The 18538-nt window shown below is 53.1% G+C and overlaps 8 protein-coding genes and 2 non-coding genes across 10 annotated transcripts; 7 read left to right on the top strand and 3 right to left on the bottom strand.

Annotated features, from left to right (window-relative positions):
- Window positions 1–584: 584 nt before the first annotated feature.
- Window positions 585–3503, bottom strand: BKA78DRAFT_315341 (uncharacterized protein). The gene is made up of 6 exons (XM_066888533.1): window positions 3183–3503; window positions 2930–3132; window positions 2335–2796; window positions 1872–2273; window positions 1436–1616; window positions 585–1379 (listed from the first exon to the last, which is right to left on the bottom strand). The coding sequence occupies exons 1-6, from the start codon at window positions 3278–3280 to the stop codon at window positions 812–814; spliced, it is 1914 nt and encodes a 637-aa protein (XP_066744769.1). The 5' UTR covers window positions 3281–3503; the 3' UTR covers window positions 585–811.
- A 1136-nt stretch (window positions 3504–4639) lies between these two features.
- Window positions 4640–5772, top strand: BKA78DRAFT_315339 (uncharacterized protein). The gene has a single exon (XM_066888532.1). It carries the CDS (start codon window positions 4858–4860, stop codon window positions 5335–5337), a length of 480 nt encoding a protein of 159 aa, XP_066744768.1. The 5' UTR covers window positions 4640–4857; the 3' UTR covers window positions 5338–5772.
- Window positions 5773–5878: 106 nt separating this feature from the next.
- On the top strand, window positions 5879–9451 carry BKA78DRAFT_315337 (uncharacterized protein). Its single transcript, XM_066888531.1, has 2 exons — window positions 5879–6516; window positions 6586–9451. The coding sequence occupies exons 1-2, from the start codon at window positions 6139–6141 to the stop codon at window positions 9100–9102; spliced, it is 2895 nt and encodes a 964-aa protein (XP_066744767.1). The 5' UTR covers window positions 5879–6138; the 3' UTR covers window positions 9103–9451.
- A 370-nt stretch (window positions 9452–9821) lies between these two features.
- On the top strand, window positions 9822–10225 carry BKA78DRAFT_353153 (uncharacterized protein; the record flags this gene model as incomplete). The annotated part of the gene is made up of 2 exons (XM_066891500.1): window positions 9822–9846; window positions 9954–10225. 2 exons carry the CDS (start codon window positions 9822–9824, stop codon window positions 10223–10225), a joined length of 297 nt encoding a protein of 98 aa, XP_066744766.1.
- Window positions 10226–11082: 857 nt separating this feature from the next.
- BKA78DRAFT_t100 lies at window positions 11083–11167 on the bottom strand. Its single transcript has one exon. It is a non-coding gene; the product is annotated as a tRNA-Asp (tRNA).
- Window positions 11168–11480: 313 nt separating this feature from the next.
- Window positions 11481–12552, top strand: BKA78DRAFT_141956 (uncharacterized protein). The gene has a single exon (XM_066882786.1). It carries the CDS (start codon window positions 11585–11587, stop codon window positions 12293–12295), a length of 711 nt encoding a protein of 236 aa, XP_066744765.1. The 5' UTR covers window positions 11481–11584; the 3' UTR covers window positions 12296–12552.
- On the bottom strand, window positions 11873–11954 carry BKA78DRAFT_t99. The gene has a single exon. It is a non-coding gene; the product is annotated as a tRNA-Ser (tRNA).
- Window positions 12517–14181, top strand: BKA78DRAFT_141935 (uncharacterized protein). The gene is made up of 4 exons (XM_066882785.1): window positions 12517–12550; window positions 12623–13067; window positions 13115–13259; window positions 13313–14181. Exons 2-4 carry the CDS (start codon window positions 12810–12812, stop codon window positions 13750–13752), a joined length of 843 nt encoding a protein of 280 aa, XP_066744764.1. The 5' UTR covers window positions 12517–12550; window positions 12623–12809; the 3' UTR covers window positions 13753–14181.
- A 546-nt stretch (window positions 14182–14727) lies between these two features.
- On the top strand, window positions 14728–15759 carry BKA78DRAFT_295938 (AAA domain-containing protein; the record flags this gene model as incomplete). The annotated part of the gene is made up of 1 exon (XM_066886544.1): window positions 14728–15759. One exon carries the CDS (start codon window positions 14728–14730, stop codon window positions 15757–15759), a length of 1032 nt encoding a protein of 343 aa, XP_066744763.1.
- Window positions 15760–17454: 1695 nt separating this feature from the next.
- On the top strand, window positions 17455–18167 carry BKA78DRAFT_353150 (uncharacterized protein; the record flags this gene model as incomplete). The annotated part of the gene is made up of 2 exons (XM_066891499.1): window positions 17455–17671; window positions 17731–18167. 2 exons carry the CDS (start codon window positions 17455–17457, stop codon window positions 18165–18167), a joined length of 654 nt encoding a protein of 217 aa, XP_066744762.1.
- Window positions 18168–18538: the final 371 nt, after the last annotated feature.

The following is an 18538-nucleotide window of genomic DNA, read 5'->3' as shown; positions in this document are numbered from 1 at the left end:
TGACTGCGCCCCGCATCCGTTATGAGATCATGAATGTCTTGGTGCTCTGGTGCTTCTCTCTTTCTCTCTATTTTCCAATTGCGAAAAGTTTGCTTCCAATCTTGTAGCTTGGTTGAGTATAATGTTCTCTTTCAACTCCATCCAAAGACCATGTAGAGACGCTTAGAATCTTGTAAACTGTCAATAACGGAGATACCCACGAGGAAAGGGAAATGCAATTGGGATGGGAGTTGGGCTATACAGGAACGTGCAGAAACGAGTGCATAATGAGATACAAATTTTCCATGTCATATCCATGTCCTATCCAGGCGTAAGGTCATGATGCACATGACTATAACTGCTCCCTGTAAATCTACGCAAATGATAGTTATCAGTTATTGGGCGCTTGAATGCTTCCTGGATGCATGTGTTCTGACATGGAAAATTTCCATTGCCCGGCGACACTCCTGATTGGCTGTCCTCTTCGACGGGCTGCTGCTGTGTGTGCCGCCACAGCCACTTTTACTACTCAGCCTCAGAATTGTGAAACATTGTTGTGAGTGGGCTCAGCGGTCGTCACTCGTCCTCTCAAGGGAAAATTCCTTGTCTTTGACAGCACTAAACTACGAAGGAATTCTTTGTCACTTGTTGATTTAGGAGAAGTCCGATATTGTTGCATATAATTCATTGCATGTGCGCCACTGAAGTTAGCAGCACAGCGAGTATATCTCATGTCTGTATTCAAAAAGAAATCCAATCTCAACGCGAGTTTCCTTCTCTAGCCAACTCCGGAGCATGGGTGCACCGCAACCTGCATGCCTTTCTAACTCAACTACTTCTCATCCTCCGAGACCTTGCTCTCGCCCCTGACCGCATCGTGAGCCGGCAGGGAGTCGCCAGCAATGTGCGAGTCGAAGTGGTAGAGAGGCTCGAGCGTGGCGCTCTTGTTCCAGAAGACGTAGCGCTTGATGAAGTAAGGCAGGGCCTTGCTGACCTGGTAGGACATGTGCTTGCGAGTCGGCACGGCGAAGACGTAGTCGAGCTCCTCGAGCGTGCGCTGCTTGGTCTCGGGAACCCACAGGAAGATCATGACGAGCGCCGTCACGTTGAGCGCGGCGTAGAAGCCGAAGGCGCCGGTTGGCGTCATGACCGCCAGCATGCGGGGGAAGGTGATCGAGAGGACGGCGGCCCAGCCGAGACATGTGGCCACTGCCCATGCCATTCCCACTTCACGGTGAGTCAGGGGGAAGACTTCGGCGCTGTAGGTGAAGGGGACCGGTCCTTCACCTGGCGAGTAAAAGGCGGCGAAGAGGAAGACGAAGAAGGCAATCATGCCCAGGTGTGCGCTGCTGTTTTCGGGAATGTAAAAGCAGAAACCGCCGGCGAGGAGTGTCCATGCCCTGTAGTGAAAGTGGTCAATTTCTTGTGCAACAAGTTGCCAGTTGGAGTGACTTACATTTGAGGGAATGTGAAGAGAAGGAGATTGCGGCGACCAAAGGTGTCGATTGTCCAGAGGGCCGGGAAGGCAAAAACGAAGTTGACAAGTCCAAATCCGAACGACGCGAGCAGCGCGGTGAGGGGCGTGGCACCAGCTTCCTTGAAAATCGTTGACGAGTAGAACGCCATGATGTTGATACCTGTATGAATCAGCTTGATGCCCTCGAATACTCGAAGCCACAGTGGGCGATGAGAAAAAAGATCAGGGGGATGTGGTTGGGGTGGGGGTGGAAAAGGGGGAGCAGTGAAGGCTTGATTTTTTCCCGAGCCATCGCGTGCCAGGCACTTGACAACTCTTTCTGACCATTTCCTGGAGATGAAATGCTCTCAAAAAGGCCTGATTGCTCCCCGTCTCCCAAAGGGGTGTTTTGTAGCGCATGGGGCTAAATACGTACCGCACATCTGCTGGGCCAGCATGACGACGAAAGAGGCCAAAGTCGCACGACGCACGCGAGGAATGGTGAAGAGCTCGATGAAACGCGTGACATAGTTGGACGTGCCAATAATATCCGCTTCCACGAGAAGCTGAGCGTGGACGTAGTACAGATCGCGGGCCGCTTGGAGCTCAGTGTTGCGCAGACGACACAGGGACTTGAAAGCCTCGGCATAGCGGCCCTTCTTCATGAGCCAACGAGGAGACTCGGGGCAAAAGTAGATGCCAACGACGAGGGGCACGGCCGGGATGAAGGCGGACCCGAGCTGAAGACGCCATGCAATATCGCCAACGTTGTACACCGCAAGGTTGGCGCAGAATCCCAGGAAAATTCCGAAGGCGGTCCACATCTGCCAGGACATAACTAAAATGTTGTTAGCAAAGGTCAAACACAAAGAAGATAAGAAAAATTGCAAAACACTTACCAAGACCACCTCTGATCAACGCTGGAACATTCTCAGCTGCGTAGATGGGAACAGTAGACGCCTTGGAACCCATGCCAATACCAAGCAAAAGACGAGTGATGAAGAGTTCTTGCCATGTCTGCGCAAGTCCAGAGCCAATGACGGGCAGCAGACAGAAGACGGCTGAAAAGAAAATGGTACCGCGACGACCAAAGTAGTTGTTCAAAGGGTCCGACAGCCAGCAGCCCAAGAAAGCCGAAGCAATGTATGGCGCGGCGTTGATGACACCCACAAGCCAGAGGTTCTTCTCGTAATCCGGGTTAGGAATCGTCTCGGCGTCGTCAAGATACTTGGCGTCGGAGATGCCAAAGGCGACGGGAAAGGAAAGATTGGCGCCGTTGCTGCCAGTCTGATCCCACCCTTGCACGCAAGCGCCGATGGAGCAGAGAATGACGGTGAAGTAGAGCGCGGTGGGTTGGCTCCCTGTCGCGAGTCAGCTTCGCCTGGAGATAGAGTTGGGCAATGCGGCCCGTCTTCCATTTGCAGGAAGCCGAAGCGACAACAACCATGATTCGAGAGGCTGCCTGTGGGGAGCAAGCGAAGGGCTTGAACTTACACTTGTGGGTTACTTCTCTCGTCAGTGCTGTCCTCTCATCCTGGGTCAGGCCTTCAATCGACTCAAACTCGGTGGGATTCTGAGCGACTAGAGCACCCTTTTTCAGGAGATCCATCTTGTCAACCATGTTCTGTTCATTGGCAAAGTCCTCGACCTGCGACATGAGCAGGCCATGAGAAATGCCCGCGAGGGGGTTCTTGATTCTGGAGCAAAGTCAGCATCGAGTTTTTGATAGAGATAAAAATGCACTTACTTTGCTTCGACATTGCTGTTGAGATTGACATCTTCCGAGGCGTGCTCGTCAGCATCGACGTGCTGGGCCGTGGCTTTTTCGATAAAGGTATCCGCCATGGTTGTTGGGACGCTTGATGGTGGTGTGTCTTAGCGGGCGACTGTGGGATTTATTCTCGGTGGACGTCCTTTATTTACGTCTACCCGTGACGTCGGGATCCACGTGAAGGGCTGTATAGAGACAAAGAATTTTCCAACAGCGCGGTTGCTGCGTGTCACCTGGTCATCTACTTCCGGTCTAGATGTATACCGAATCACCAGGAACGGTAGAACAGGTGGAGGTCGAAAATGGGTGAGGAACAAGAGAGAGAAGGCTACAAGTCAGGACTTGAAAGTACTCTATATACTCGTCGTGCAACTACCGGATGCATGGTTGCATTGACAGAAGGCCGATATGATGGCAAGGGTGGCTGACGCCCCTACCACAATCTCACAGTACTAACTGGGACTGTGCGCGTGACGAGGCAGATAACTGCTCCAATGCCTGTGTACTCAGGTGGAGTGGTGTTGCTCCGTCATCCATGCTGGATATCGACATTACCGGTGCAAACGGCCAAGAGTCTTGTGTGGCTCTCGGAATCTAGCCCGAAATGTGCATGGCAGAACGCCTGGGCCCAGCGAGGCGAATGGGGCCCCATGTAGCCTCGAGAAAGACGGTTGAATTGAACCAATGAATGAATGTCTTGAAAGCCTCAGCTGTCTTTCAGCCCCAAGCTATGACCCTCTCCTGTCCTTCTCCACCATCACACTTGGTTTTGGCGCTGCCGCACTTGCGGGGGGCTTGATGAGCTTGGTGATGCCTCAAGAATTCGGTCCCGCTCTTGCCATTGCTTAACATTACTTCTTGATACCAGAGGAACACGATTCCATGCATGTCAGATGTGCTTGATCTCGAGGGACACGAGTGCCCAGGCAGCCATGTGTAATGTTGGGCGCCGTCAGCAGTAGAAACGTGAGAGAAAACGAATCTGGACCTTTCGTTGGCTTGGAGAGAATTGTAAAGGCAGGCCTGTCAAGCCACGGAGGACTCCCATTTTTCACTTGGCGTGGCGTGTTGGCGGCTAAAGCACCGCTTTCGGCCTCTTGAGGTCATCTGACTATCCCCGGTACGCTCACAGTGGTCTTTCATCGGTCAAGTCCGAGTGGAAGTGGGACTCTGGGGACTTTTCGTTCTTCCCCACGGGGTCCAGGAATGCAAGTGGCGTCGACTGGGGGGCCTCAAGGGGGCCCGACTCCGGGTTGCTGGTTTCGTTTAGCACCGCATTTCGTCGCGATCCAATCACAACGCCGGTAGTCTGTGTAGCATCTTGGCCAGTGATGACAGGCTCAAGCGCTCCAAAATTCCGGCGGTCGCTTCCGGCTGACCCATGTGCTGTCCAACAGGATCCTGCTTGCTGATCGTTGCTTTTTGGAGCAATTGTTCCTGAGGCTTGAGCGTTTGTCCTCCCCAGATTCCAAACTGTGGGTGCCCCGCATTCTCGTCGTCGGGTGTTCTTAACAACTACCGCAGGCTGACCCTACACCCTCTTTTGCGCTATCGCGTGTATTGCAGCAGTCTTTTGCGCCTGCAGGGTTTCCACACGCGCGCGTACAAGACATGGCAGGTCCAGAAACGTGGCGACATTTTCCGTGAATACATGAGGGATTTGCTTTTGCCAGACGCCTTGCGAGGGGGACGTATGCAAACCGATAGCGAGTCCTTCCCGCCACCCATGAATTGCCTTGCTCTTGTTTTTCCAGCGCCGCGCTCCGGCAAATACCGCAGTCGACGGAAGATTGTTGACGCTGCCGCAGAATCTTCAAAGTGCTTTGTGACGAAATGCTCATTCCAGACCCACGAGTCGCATTCTTCTTTGTGGTGCAGAAAGGGCCATACCATTGAGGGCGACCCACGGATTGGGATTGATATCAGTATGACGAATGTCAGGTGCGAAAATAAAAGCGATCAAAGGCAAAAGGCATTCCACTGTTCTTGCTGTGGTATTTTGACAAAGAATTCTAGACTCTTGGAGCAAAATGAGCCAACCTACCACTCTCTTGCGATCGAATCTTGGATTCACCCCAGCAAGCTAGGAGTGTCCGTTGCTTGGAGTTGGACGCAAATGCACGAGGAGTGACCAGATAGTTCAGACATCCAACCCTTCTATCCAGACCTGGTTCTGTTTTTGGCTAGGTTCCCACAAACCGGACGGGACCGACATCTTATCAGAAATGTCTCATCATCGGGAGCGCTATACAATTAGTTGTAACCGTGAACCACATGGCTTTTCCGGCAGTTGGGAGCGCGATAGAGCCTCCAAAATGGAGATCATAGATGATAGGTCGATGCGCACTGTGATAGCTGTCGACTTGAGCCGTTTGCGGCAATGGCAGATCTGGTGTCTTTCGAAGGGGGCCTCAGAACACCAAAAGCCTGCTAGGAATAGGAGCAGGCAGAACATGATTCCGTTGAGATTTTCGAACCTGCGTTGTCGCCAGTGGACCAGCTTGACCTGGTGCGCGTGTGCGCTCATTCGATCTGGAGCATCCGGGTGGTAGCAGGAGTATGATGGCGAGTGCGGCGGAGATAGTCAATAGCAAGACTTGGAAGGCTCGAAGGATGGCCCCGCGCCGATTATGTCATCGAAAGACCGCGGGCCTCCTCGCACAAGACAACAACCTCAGGAACCTTGAAATCTAACTACAACCTCAGAATCCTCTCCACACAAAATGCAGTGAATACAACGTTCCACCACTTATTCTCCCGATTCTCTCTCACCTCGGATATGCGACTCGCTCCCTCAACCAAGGTGCCCGCCTAGCGCCCGCGTGCCATACCGACAGCAAACAAACCCCGATTCACTTGCGACTCTTGACTGAACTGGACGCGACAAGACTGGCAAGGGATACACTTTCGAAGTCGCTTTGACCCCTTGGCCATGGACTTTTTCGGGGCGTTGCCGCAAGCGGCCACGGCAGCTCGACGAGTCGGCCAAATCGCAATGTATCCTCTCGAACAATTGGACGGCGTGTTTGGCAAGGCCATAAGCGGCGGCGGATCTGTTATCGCAGAGGCGACTACCTCGACCGCGGCAAATGTCACCAGGAACATCACCTCGTCATCATCCGTCGGAAAGTTCATACAGAGCGCCTCAGCTATTCCAGGTCCGGGCGCGTCGGCTGCTGCTGCAACGGCTGGAAGGTCTCTGGATGGCTCCGAGGGCTATTTCAGCCTAGAGAGCATATGGAGGCTGGGAAAAGCTGGCGGAATCTTTAGTTACATGAGTTCGAAATGGGCGCTGGCGACTTTCACTGTGGTTTGTCTTCGGGTCCTAGATCACCAGCCAACTGCTGTTTGCCCACTTGGCGCTGACCTCTCTTTGTAGGCGATCCTCTTGAACCGCACCCAATTTTACGCCTCAACTCGAACCCCGCTGAACTTCAATTGGCGCGTTCGCCTCGCCGTCTATCTGCCTTCCGTGCTCGTACTCCTATACCAGACGCAGTGTCTGCTGCAAGCTCTCCGATGCCAGACATCGCCACAATGGTCAAAATTGCGCTATCATGACGCGAAGCAGCCTCTTGCCGTTGACATGGCCGGTGAGGGCGGACTGGTTTACAAGGTCGCATCCCATTTGCTTTACTGGGAAGACGATTTGGACTCGTGCAGTGCAGTCAACATGGCCTCGTCAGAAGCCGAGTTTTTGTCTCTTTCGGGCTCTTTGGCTCGGCTTTGGCCCTTGTTCTTGAGCCTTTGCTTCAGTCAATTTGTCGAGACGTTCTCATGCGCTCTCCAGGGTCGAAGGCCCATGCCTGAGACTGGCATGACCATTTTCGAACACTCGCTGGCTTACTCGGAAACGGAAACCATGTTGACCAAGCCGTTTGACCTCGGTTCCTCTACAGCTTCAATCACTCGCTCGGATGGCGTGTCGATGAAGTTGTCGCGGTCAATGCTTTTGCAGATTCTCAACGTACCCCCAGAAGTCATCATCATGTCACTGGTGTCCTGCCTGGGCCATCTGAGCAGCAACATTCTCGCCATATTCAACATGAGGTCGCGCTTCCGCCTTGTCAACACGGGCATATGGGCGCTTGCTTACATGGCTGTTTTTTCATGGGCATTCATAAGGATGACCAACATTCTCGAGTCGACTTCCAACGAATCGGGCCCTCTTTCTGACTTGGGTTTCCTGCGCGTTCCTACAGTATGCCTGGTTGGATTCATCCCTCATATGCTGATTGTACTGGGAGTTGCAGCATGCGCCGTGATCTACGGCCTTGCTCTGGTTCTTACCGCTCTCAGCTTGCAATCCCAGAACGGCGAGCCGCTTTCAATCAAGCAAAGATTCACGGCGGCACATGGAAATCTCCAGGCCAACGTTCACTTTTCTGGAAGCACTCCCATTAGCATCAACTGGCGAGACGACTTTTATACTGCGATGCTCAAAGTTGGATTTACCGTTCTGACCGCTGCCAGCGAAGCCGTCTTTCTAAACGAAGGCACCCGCATCCGTGTCAGTGAGCTGACTTGGCTGGAGGAAAAGCGCATCAAAGAGCTTTCACGATTCCGCTCGCTACACCAACGCACCATAGACACAATCCCTCTTGAGCTTCGAGAGGATTTTGTTGCAGAAGGAGTCAAGTCGAATGACGTTCTGCACGGGGAAAGCTCCCTGCGCTCAGGGTATGCTCGGGAGCGAAAGACTCGGGGCCAAAAGACACTTCCGGAGGCAAGTTCCACGCACAGTGGAGTTGGCCTACTTCAACGTCGTGGGCGATGGGTGATGACTTTTGAGTTCATCAAGGGAATCCACGTCTTACTGGCGTCTATTCAGGCTAGGCTTCTCATCTCCTTTTTCGAAAAAGTTGGTATAGCCTTTCGGCCAATGTGGCTTGTCAGCCTGGCCGGGGGTGAGGCTGTCATCAGGAAGTCCCCTGAAACGCACGAGTCCGAAGGCAGTCGTTACCGACAGCTGGATTTCTGGTATCTCAAGCCAGATGGGTCACTCACTATGCCCGCGGACCCCAATGTTGATGTGGAAATGGAGACGAGACGTCGACTTGAGCACAATGGCCAGAAGTACTTTGGAGAAGAATTGACGGAGGAAGGTCTGAATTCTCATCTGTACTCCTGGTGGAAGAACGGGGGCTGGTGGGGCGAACTTGACCACAGCGGTGATTACGAGCCGTCTGTCGCACCGTCTGATGCGGACGACACGACGAGTGTTATTTCCACTACCGCATCTCAAGCAGATGAACAGGACTGGTCTGATGTTGATGCGGACTCATCTGGTCGCCGCACACCCACACAGGCTGACTTTTCCCGCCATTTTACGCCATTCACGCGCGAGTCTACCCCCTTTTCCGACAATCCCATGGACCCGTCGCATTTGGCCCGGCTTCTTGACCCAAAAACCGAAAGCGACCGCAACGACGCGCAGCTCCTGGCTTCGCACCTGCGCAGCTCTGGCATCATGACACGCTCACAGTACCGCAAGTCTGTTGAACGTGACCACGCCCGTCTACTCACATCATCACACAGCTATCGACGCTCGGCAGCTGTGGTGGCGCAGGGAGAGGGGCACTCGTCGCCAGAGGCCGAGGAGCGTGCTCTCGAGCATTTCATTCTAGAACGCCGCAGTTCCACGATTCAGCATCAACAGCATCGGCGGCAGATGGGCAATAGCAGTGGAGACTGGGAGACAGGTGCCGAAGGTATGGGATCGGGCGGGCCGCAATGCGTTGTTTGCCAGGCGAGCCCGCGGACGATTCTGGTCTGGCCTTGTGGGTGCCTCAGCCTGTGCGATGAGTGCAGACTGGGTCTCGCGACTCGGAATTTCGACAAGTGCGTCTGCTGCCGTTCGGACGTCGCGGCGTACTCGAGGCTTTACGTTCCGTAAACGTGCATCTTCACGCCTCTCCTTTACTCACTTTTGCTTTGACTCTCCTTGGCGTTTTCCAGAGTAGAAAGATACCTCGAAATGATCAGAAGTCTGATTTGCAATGGAATGGCTGGCTATGCACGGTTGGTGGTTGGGTGGTTGATTGGCAGCATAAATTGGAAGGTCAGGGCAGCTTTCCGTCTCCCTTTACTTCGAGGCTGGCAGGTGCATTATACACATAGCATCTGCTGAGTGGTTATATCTTCGGGGCGTTCTGGAGCACTTCGTAGTGGATATGGGAATTTCATTAGCATTCACCAAGCCAACAGTTCAAATGGTCCGACCTGGAAATACACTCTCGTGGTCATATTTGTGAATGATATTTGTGAATTGATATCTGGGAGTCTTGGTCAACTTCAAAATAGAAAGGGCAAGGGTTTGAGAGCTCTCAGGGACCACCAGCACGGGAAGCCGACTATCTGCCGTAGCCGAAAGTCGGCATGCCGGGCGGTGAGGTAGCTTGGATAGATGCGCCGACATCAACACCGCATCTGCATCTCTCATCACATCCTCTCGCAAGCCAATTGCCCCGCGTCTGCAAATTGTGGTCGGCTTTCACTCTCGCACGTCTTTCCATTAATCGAGCCGCCGACTCACCCTCCCCGCGTATCCATCGCAGTTGCCGCACCCCAACCACAGCCTCGGCGTCGCCCTTCGTTGCAACAGCTACCGCCGCCATGTCCCTCCAGTCCTACGTCAACAGTAAGCAGCTCTTCCCTCAATTGCACAGCTTCACTCACGAGCGCCATTTCCGTGGCCCCAAATACACCCCAAGAAACACAGTTGCTAACCTTCGCGCCCTCATCTAGAGAAAATCCTCATCATTACAGCGGACTCGCGCACGCTCGTTGGCACGCTCCTCTCCTGCGACCAAATGACCAACCTGGTTCTTCAAGACACTTGGGAGCGCATCATCCGCCCGGCCGACGACCCGGAACCCAGCCAGCAGATTCAGCACGGCCTGTACCTGATCCGCGGCGACAACGTCACGCTGTGTGGCTTGGTCGACGAGGAGCTGGATGAGAGCATCGACTGGAACAAGGTGCGCGGCGAGGTCATTGGAAGCACGAAGCACGTGTGAATGATCAGGCTACGATGGCTTTGGATGGCGAAAGAGCAGCGAGGGAAAACAAGACTTGATGGACTACTCTTTGGATGAGAGACAAGAGGACGGCGTCTGGGGAGGTGAGCGCATGCGCCAACCGCAATGGTGCCTGGAATGGAATGCGCATGTGAGGCTGCCGCACTCAAGAACGCCGGTTTTGCCCCGGGATTGAGGCGCGCAAAAGGCCGACATGGCCAGGAAATCAGCGAGGAAATCTGGACACTCACGGCGCCGCATCGCACATGGTGGGCGGGTAAGACGGCCGATAGGAATCAAAAACGCTCCGATGGTGGAGCAAGAAATCATTTCCTGAAGTAGGTCTCCTTTAATCCAACCCCGATTACATCCGTTCTTACAGCCGCTTCAACCTCTAGAAGACCGCATCTTGTGTTGCCAAAGATTCTACAAGCATGAACCCTTGGAAAGATTAGAAGCTGCGACGCAGCGCCTCAATCCTGGGATAAAAAGACTCCCAGCAGAGCTTAGTTCCTCCCGCTGGCATGCTGAGGAAGCGAACTTCAATCATGCTACATTACCATCTCATCTTTAAATGCTCTTCTTGCTACTTACCTTATGCTCACCCACAAACCTTTCTTTCTATCTTCGCAGCTTTCTCATCTCAACATGCGCAGTCCAGCGAATCAACTTCAACAGCAAAAAGCACGCCCAACATACTTCAGCGTGACTCCAAGCTCGGATACACAGCACACAGACAACGCCCTGACGCGTGACCCATCCCGCACCTCGACCCACGGATCCATCATGCTCGGTACCATGCCACCACACGCCCAAAAAGAAGAAAAAAAAGACAAAAAAAGTTTCACAGAATCTTGCAGGTCGGCCAGGACTCGAACCTGGGACTTGCTAGCGGAAGCGACGGATAGCCGCTAGCATGCGTTACCACTACACCACCAACCCTTTTGAGTGGGATCGCTGTGTACTATGGAAGCGGCTGCAACGGTTTATATCAAGCTTTTTGTCTGTCATCTGCCATCCCCATGTCAGAAATGTCACTCCCTGAATTCAGGCTGCCCGCGTCCCTGGAGTTTGAGGCCCTGAATGTGCTGTGGCACGATTTGGCCCGCTCATTCTGACAGCACACAGCACACAACAAAGACTGCCGCATCCCGGCAATGTAACTTTTTCCTATGGCATCGCGATCCCCTCGTCTTATCCACGATGTTCCCGACCCCGAGTCGCCGTTCTCCTGGCTTGGCTCCTTTGCAAAAAATAACACGCAACTTCGATTGCCCTCTGCACTCTCAGGATATCTAACTGTAATTCGATGCTCCCTTTCTTCACCATCAAGGAAATACCGACCAAGGAAGCTCGGTCATGCACATCTGGGATCTTGCAAACGTCTTGCTCGCTTTCTCTGGTCCGTCGCGTATGCTCGACGTTTGCCACCAACACTCGCAGGCCCATAGTTGCTCAGACTCGCTCTGTTACAACATCAAATTCTCACTCGCAGCACGCAGCTTGCGGCTTGCAGAAAACGACAGCTCCGCCCCCTTTACCGGCCACATCTTTCCCATGATGACTCCTTCCTCAGGGGATGTGCTTCGCTACCAAACTTCCCACACAGCAAAAAGAAGAAGCGGCAAAAAGTTTGCAGTCAGAGAGCAGGTCAGCCAGGAATTGAACCTAGGACTTGCCGCGGGAAAGACTGTAGCCGCGGCACATGTTACCACTACACCACCGACCCTTTTTTGTGGTACGCTGCTATGTGGTGGTAGCGGTGGTTTGACATTATGTGCGGATGAAATTGCAACGTGCGGGGTCTGTCGACCGCTTGTTTTCTCAGGCCCTGAATCGCCTGACATTTATCCAACGTCGAAACATCGTGAGTCTGAGGTGGGAAATTTCTACAAGAGCTTTTTCGGATGCCGTCGCTTGTCCGGAAGGTCTTCGATTCCAGAGAAAAAAGACATGGGCGCAAGCGAATGTGCTAGAGTTGAGCGGAATCAAGCTGGCTGGGGCGCAGCTTTGCACCAAATACAAACAGAAAAAGTGGGGGAAACAAAATGTCAGCAGAAGAATACTTAAGCACAACGTCCCGCTCGGAAAAGCTCCCACCGACTTCTGTCTACACTGATTGCTTTGAGGCAACCGGTTGTGATGACTGCAAAGGGAGGAATCATGCAGAACTTCCGGGGACCTCCTGGATGCTTCGAGTGTTGCCCTTTTTCTCTGTTCATGGAGTTGGGGGTAGCAGAATCTCAAAATCTGATCTTTTGTTTGCTTTGCATGAATTCCAAAGGAGGGAGCCAAGGCTGCCTGCCACAGTCTCTACCCATTACAGTAAGTATGCAGTCTCCAGTCCACATGCCAGTGCCAGGGAAACTGGAACAGAAGTTTCTTACGACATCCAAGACCAGAGATGACATTGGACAGACAGGCGACGATCATGTGAATGAAAGTCGCAGTGCCTGAGGTGAAAGATACCAAAAGGGCGCCAAGTCTAGCAGAAGCCTTGGTGCAAGTAGCTCCTGCGTAGGCTGCTCAAGGCAGCTTCAGCTTAGAGGATGAAGAAGTACTGTGTGTATTTTTGTGCTTGCCAATGATGCTGGCTTTGGAAGTACTCAGGTCTCGGCGTTCACTTTCAAAATCCTACCGCGCGGCGCTTAGTCGAACGCATGGGCATCTTCATTCCAAGCTGGCGAGTCTGGCTCCACGGACTCGTCGACCAAGAACTCGAACGTCTTTCGCAGGACGTCTGGCTGGGCCCGCCATCCTGACCAGAACGGCGTCCACCTTCCACCGTTCACTGTCCGCCGTCCGCCACTGGTTACTGGCCCTCTACACTGCTGCTGTCAAGGTAACGAAATCATCAAAAGAACTCAACGCAATGCTGACATCTTTTAGTCCATGCGGCGGAAGGAGAAAGCTCGAAAGCGGTCGCCGTGGTCGCCGAAGATGTCGGGCCCGGATCAAGTGGCGGACGGAGAAAAATCAAAGCGACGCAGACTCAGCGGTGAGGCAGCACACGGAGAGCTTGGTCAAATCAAAAGTTCGTAAACACAATACTGCCAAGACAGATACAGACGCTAACAGGTCTTGTAGCTCGCCTTTCACCCTCCCTGATGCCGGAAAGGTGCTCCACGCCACCCGAGATCTGCGCCTGGGCCAGCAATGCCGACTTCGTCGACGAATACCTTGATCTTAAGGCAGCCGTGTGCAAGAAGAAGGGCTTCGATGCAGGCATAGGAAAAGTCGCCAGAAAGTATGCTTGTATCAACATGGCCATCACGCAGGGCTGGTACTTTGTTTCGAACGAGTACGACGACCATGCGCCGGAGGGAGCTACAGGAAGAAAGATCAAGCTGCCACAGTTGCCGCGCGGCTGCAAGGGCTTGAAGAAGTCATGGGATGCGGACGTTCCGAGGAAGAAGAACTTTTACACGCCGATGGGAATGAGCAGGGACATGGCTCTTCGCCCGCGCAAAGGAAGGTGGTTTTACCCACGTCCGTCGAAACTCAGGAACGAATACAAGCCGGAGTAGGGGATTGGGTGGTGGAAGGTGGAATTGAAACATTCGAGCTCCCAGCATGCAAAAGATGGAGGAAGTGCACTCTTAAATTATGGTCACAAGGAGTTGTCGTGGGCTCGCGTACTATGACTTGCGACGACAACCTCCTTGGTGAGTATTTTCTTTCGTCGCCCACTGTGCTGTGCTGCGCCAACCTCCGTTTTGCCATACCGCGCTGGTTTATCTGGTTCCGTTTTCGTCTCTCCCTCTCTCACCCTCTCTCCGAGGCCTGTTAGCAAAAGTCGTGGTACACATGGAAGCTCGGCCAAGAGTCAGCGGCAAAGTAGAAGCGACCGTAGAGTACATGTAGTAGAAAGTTGCCATATAAAGGTATACGCATGCAGGGAGCGTTCAAGCGCCTCACGCACTTGGTACTAGATTCCACCAAGTCCTTCGCGTAGAGTCACAGGGAGCTGTCGTGGCCACGTGTGCCACGACTTACAAACTGGAGGAAGGGCTTGAGTGGTGGAAGGCGGAAAGCACGCCCATCACTTCCTGCCTCTTCCTTCCTCTCGCCTGAATCGGGGTTAGCGCCGTCTTTCGCACAAATACCCAAATCTTCTTCCACCTCTCGCTCTCTTCCCTTCCTCTACACCACACCTTTCCGACGTCGCCTTATTGCCAATTCGTTGGTGATAAGGTTTTTCGTCCTCTCGCTTCGCCAGCTCTCGCTGGTTTCGGCTCCGGTGTCCTCGTTCCCTCCTCGCGCTTTGGCAGCGTGGCTTCGGCCCCTGCAGGTCTGCTCCCGCAGACGAACACCGGAACTTTGTCTCTGGTGGAAACTTTCTCTCTTCGTCACAGCTCGGCTTCAGGCGTGCCTGTGACCACCGGCTACGGCTCGGTTCGGCGTCTCCCTAGGGATCCGTCTTTCTTTCACAACCATAGGCGGCTCAGATTGTGTCCAAGTCAATCTTTGATGCACTAGAAGAAAGCAATGTTGAGCAATTCATGCTCAACGATTGCTACCGCATGCATCCTCACATCATGAAATTCCCATCCGAGGAGTTCTACAAGGGCAAACTCGTCTGCAAAGCGGACATTGACCACGAGCTCGAAAACTCGATCAGGACGATAACCAAGAGAATTGGCGACAGCTTCTTCAATCCGATGCAACACCGCATTGCTGTCGATGTTTCTTCGACGCTTGATCAGAGCAGAATCGTCGGTTCTGAACTGTTTGAGAACACAACCTCGTCTTTCAACGAGACTGAGGCAGAAGCTGTTGTTGAGACAATCAAGGCACTCCTCGCTTTCGTGCCGACTTCTGTGGATACGACTGTGACAGATGTCAAACTATTACCGGAGAGGATAATCAACCCCGAAGAAATCCTCGTCATTACTCCATACACCGGCCAGAGACGACTTCTCAATCTTATGATCTACAGTCAGATTCCCGAGGCACGTGGCAAGATAGCAGTAATGACCACGGCCACGGTGCATTCTCGCGAAAACAAGATCGTGTTGCTTTCATTCGTCACCAACAAGCCGCAGGATCCGAGCAACGTCTTCTTCATTGCGAGGCCGAAGCCGCTCAACGTCGCCATTACACGTGCCCAGGAGTACTTGATAATGTTCGGCAATTTCGGAGGCTGGTGGCGCGACATCAAGGAGTTCGGCTTGCTGAATATGAGTTTGTTTCGGCAAAGGCAACTGGTCGACGTGGAAGACTGGTGCAAAGCCCTGCAAGGGGAGACAACAACCACTAGCCTGTTCCAGCTACGCACATGGATTACTGGCAGCGACATGAATCAGGTCAGCGCACGAGGTGGTCACCACGCCGCCGGAAGAGGTCGTGGAACAGGACATCACCGAGGCAGCGCTGGCCATCAGGGGGGTGGTCACCACGCCGCCGGAAGAGGTCGTGGAATGGGACATTACCCAGGCAGCGCTGGCGGTGGTTCAAGGGGCTACCGAGGTGGAAATCGGAGTCGCGGCAACCGTGGAGCACACGGCAGAGGGGGGTTCGGCACTCCGTGCTAATTGGAACGTGGGTGGGACTTGACTGTGGAGGTTGAGCATGATAGAATCTCGGCAGTTTGCTATGAATGATATGATGGAGGAGAAGCCAAGTATTATTGCACATCATTCATTATGTCTGCGCTACTAAACGTAGCAGTATTATGGGTGTATCTAATATCTATTTGTCTAAAAGAAAGAAACCCTTACTGATGTTTGGAGGAGAAGTCCAAGGCAGTGCGGAATTCTTGAATGCTCCGAATAGCTGTTTTACGATTCTAAATGTCAAGTAAGGAACACGACCACCACACCAACAAACCACCTGCTGAAATAGAGGACGAAAGGGAAAGGAATAGAGCAGAGGGCAAAAGAGCAAAACTTCACCCGCGGCTCGTAGACCGCAGGATATATCAAAATCCCGAAGGATTTATGGAGTACAGTATAATTACAACTACGTTAATGGTGCAGGCTGGGATCGAACTCGCGTGCTTTACCTTTACCCAGTTATCTGCGACCGGCCCCTTCCAACTACGCCAGCGGGCTCGGGTTATCCCAGCTTAAGGCCGGCGGGGAAGGGGCATTGGAAGTGAAGTGGCAATTCGGGATTATATTCTGAATCTTGCCAGTGATTGGGCTTCCAGTTGCGGTATTGGTGGTGATGATTTTTTTGGTGATTATCGCGTTTTCTGTATCATCGCTGAGTTTTGCTTACAAGCCTCTCACTAGAGATTCGCGCCGAATCCATACAGACTGAGCCACCTCCCCAGTCCTTGCACCTTGGCCAATCTTTTCACCACGGCTTGAATCAGTCGTAAGAATCTGTGGGTGGGCAGGTGGGGCTTGGATGTGGAGGTCAGTTGTTTGTGTGTATCGGTAGGATTGTTCATGAACAACTGCTGTTCAGGTAGAGAGGGTTCTTCATGAATGTCTTTTGAGGAGGCGCATGGAACACCTCTCTCGGTCGCGGGGCGCGGAAAGCAATCCTTTTCAGTGCAGTCTGGTGTTAAGTTACCAATTGACGTACTTCAACTGTCCGAGCAGCGGCCGCATGATCTCAGTGTCGTCGGCGGACGTCAACAACGCTGGACTCTCAACCTCGACAACCTCCACAGTCGGCAGCAAACCGCGACCCTTTCAGCTCGAGGTCATTGGAAAAACAGCCTCGACTTTCGTCCAAAATCCTCCATTCACGACTCCAGTCTCCAGCAAACACCTCCTCGCCGCCGGCGCGGAACAGTCTCAGCAACCACCTCAGCCCGTCACTCCTCGACCCTCACACCAGTCCCGGACCCACAATCTCGCGCCGGCCTCAACCATCAAAAGTCTGTACTCGTCAATTGCGGAGCATCATATCTCTTGAGCACACAATTTTGGATTACCATCACCGACTCCCATCACACTACGCCGTCAAGTCAGAGGCCATTCCTCATCATTGCATCAAGTGTCGTACAACATCCTGCATTTTCAGCTCCAGACTTCAGAATCCTCGCTACTGGCGCGGGCCAACCTCAGCGAGTCCCACAGCCCATCAATTCTGGAACCCATCCCTCTTGAACCCTTGTGCCCAAAACGGCCTCGACCACTGCGCATCCACATTTGTACAAGAGCATCTCTCTCGCACACATCGAGTTTTGAGGTACGATCACGCATTGAAGACTTGCTGTAAGTCCAACCCCGCGTTTGATCCAACCTTTTCTTACCCAGCTCAGGAATCTCAACATGGAGGGCCCCTCCGATCAGGAAGTCGCTGGTCTTGAGGCAATGAAGGAAATGTGCAAAGAAAACGGCGTAGACATTGAAGGCCTCTCCGGTTCCATTTCCGACAAGTTCCACCAATTGGAAGAGTGCTTGGAAGCCGAATCTCTCCGCAAGGCGGTCGAGGCACGTGAGAAGGCGCTCAAGAGGATGATGAAGGGCCCTCGTTACCGCAAAGAAGGTTTGTTTCAGTTGACCGTACCCTGGCTAGGACAATTACTGACGTGTTGAATGCTGTAGGCCATCCCCATCTCTCTCCCCCCTGGACATTCGAGTGGAAGTGCTCGACTCCTCCTGAAGTTTGCTACTGGGCCGGCAGCATCGCTTTCCACGAGGAATTCGTCGACATCAGGAAACAAGTTCTACATACCGACCACGGCGAAAGGCTGGTGAGGAAGTTCGCCGGCATCAATGGCGCATACAGGCAAGGCCATTACGAAGTCTCTCAGTTCGCCGGCTACGAATACCCCCTGGGTGCCACTGGAGCGAAGATCGCACCGCCGAAGCTTGCGCTTGGCGGCAAGGGCCTGCGGCGGCCAGGAGATGCAGATGTGCCTAGCGATGAGGAAATCTACGTCCCTCAGGGAACCAATCGTAAATTGGAGCATCGCCCTTCGAATGGCAGATGGTTCTTCTCGCGCCCTTCGAAGCTGCGCAATGAATGTGTCTCGGAGTAGGGCGGGCATGCTACCGGAGTGTGTGCCAGAGCGTCAAGAAGCAGAATTATTGGAGCGATGCGTGTGTGGGCAGAGGATCAAAGTACGGCGGACACTGGACGAGATTACCGGTTTTATACAGACAGAGTAGGACGAATGGCGGTTGCTGGGGTCTTTCTTCTTTTGGATAGGAAAAATTTTCAGAGAATGGTAGATCGGCCTGGAAACGAACTAGGTGTTAACTTTGCCTGAGACGAGTACTAATTGCTCGGTACTTACATGCTCTTGGTACTGCGTGGCGATGAGGGCTAGTGCCATTCGTCTGCAGAGGTCAATACTATCACTAGACCTCGACCTGGACCTGGACTTCAACCTCGACATCCCCGAACTCG

Source organism: Phyllosticta capitalensis (assembly GCF_038381095.1).
Source record: "Phyllosticta capitalensis strain CBS 128856 chromosome Unknown BKA78scaffold_5, whole genome shotgun sequence".
In the NCBI taxonomy this organism is placed as follows: Eukaryota; Fungi; Ascomycota; class Dothideomycetes; order Botryosphaeriales; family Phyllostictaceae; genus Phyllosticta; species Phyllosticta capitalensis.
This window is presented reverse-complemented; position numbering and strand designations above follow the sequence as displayed.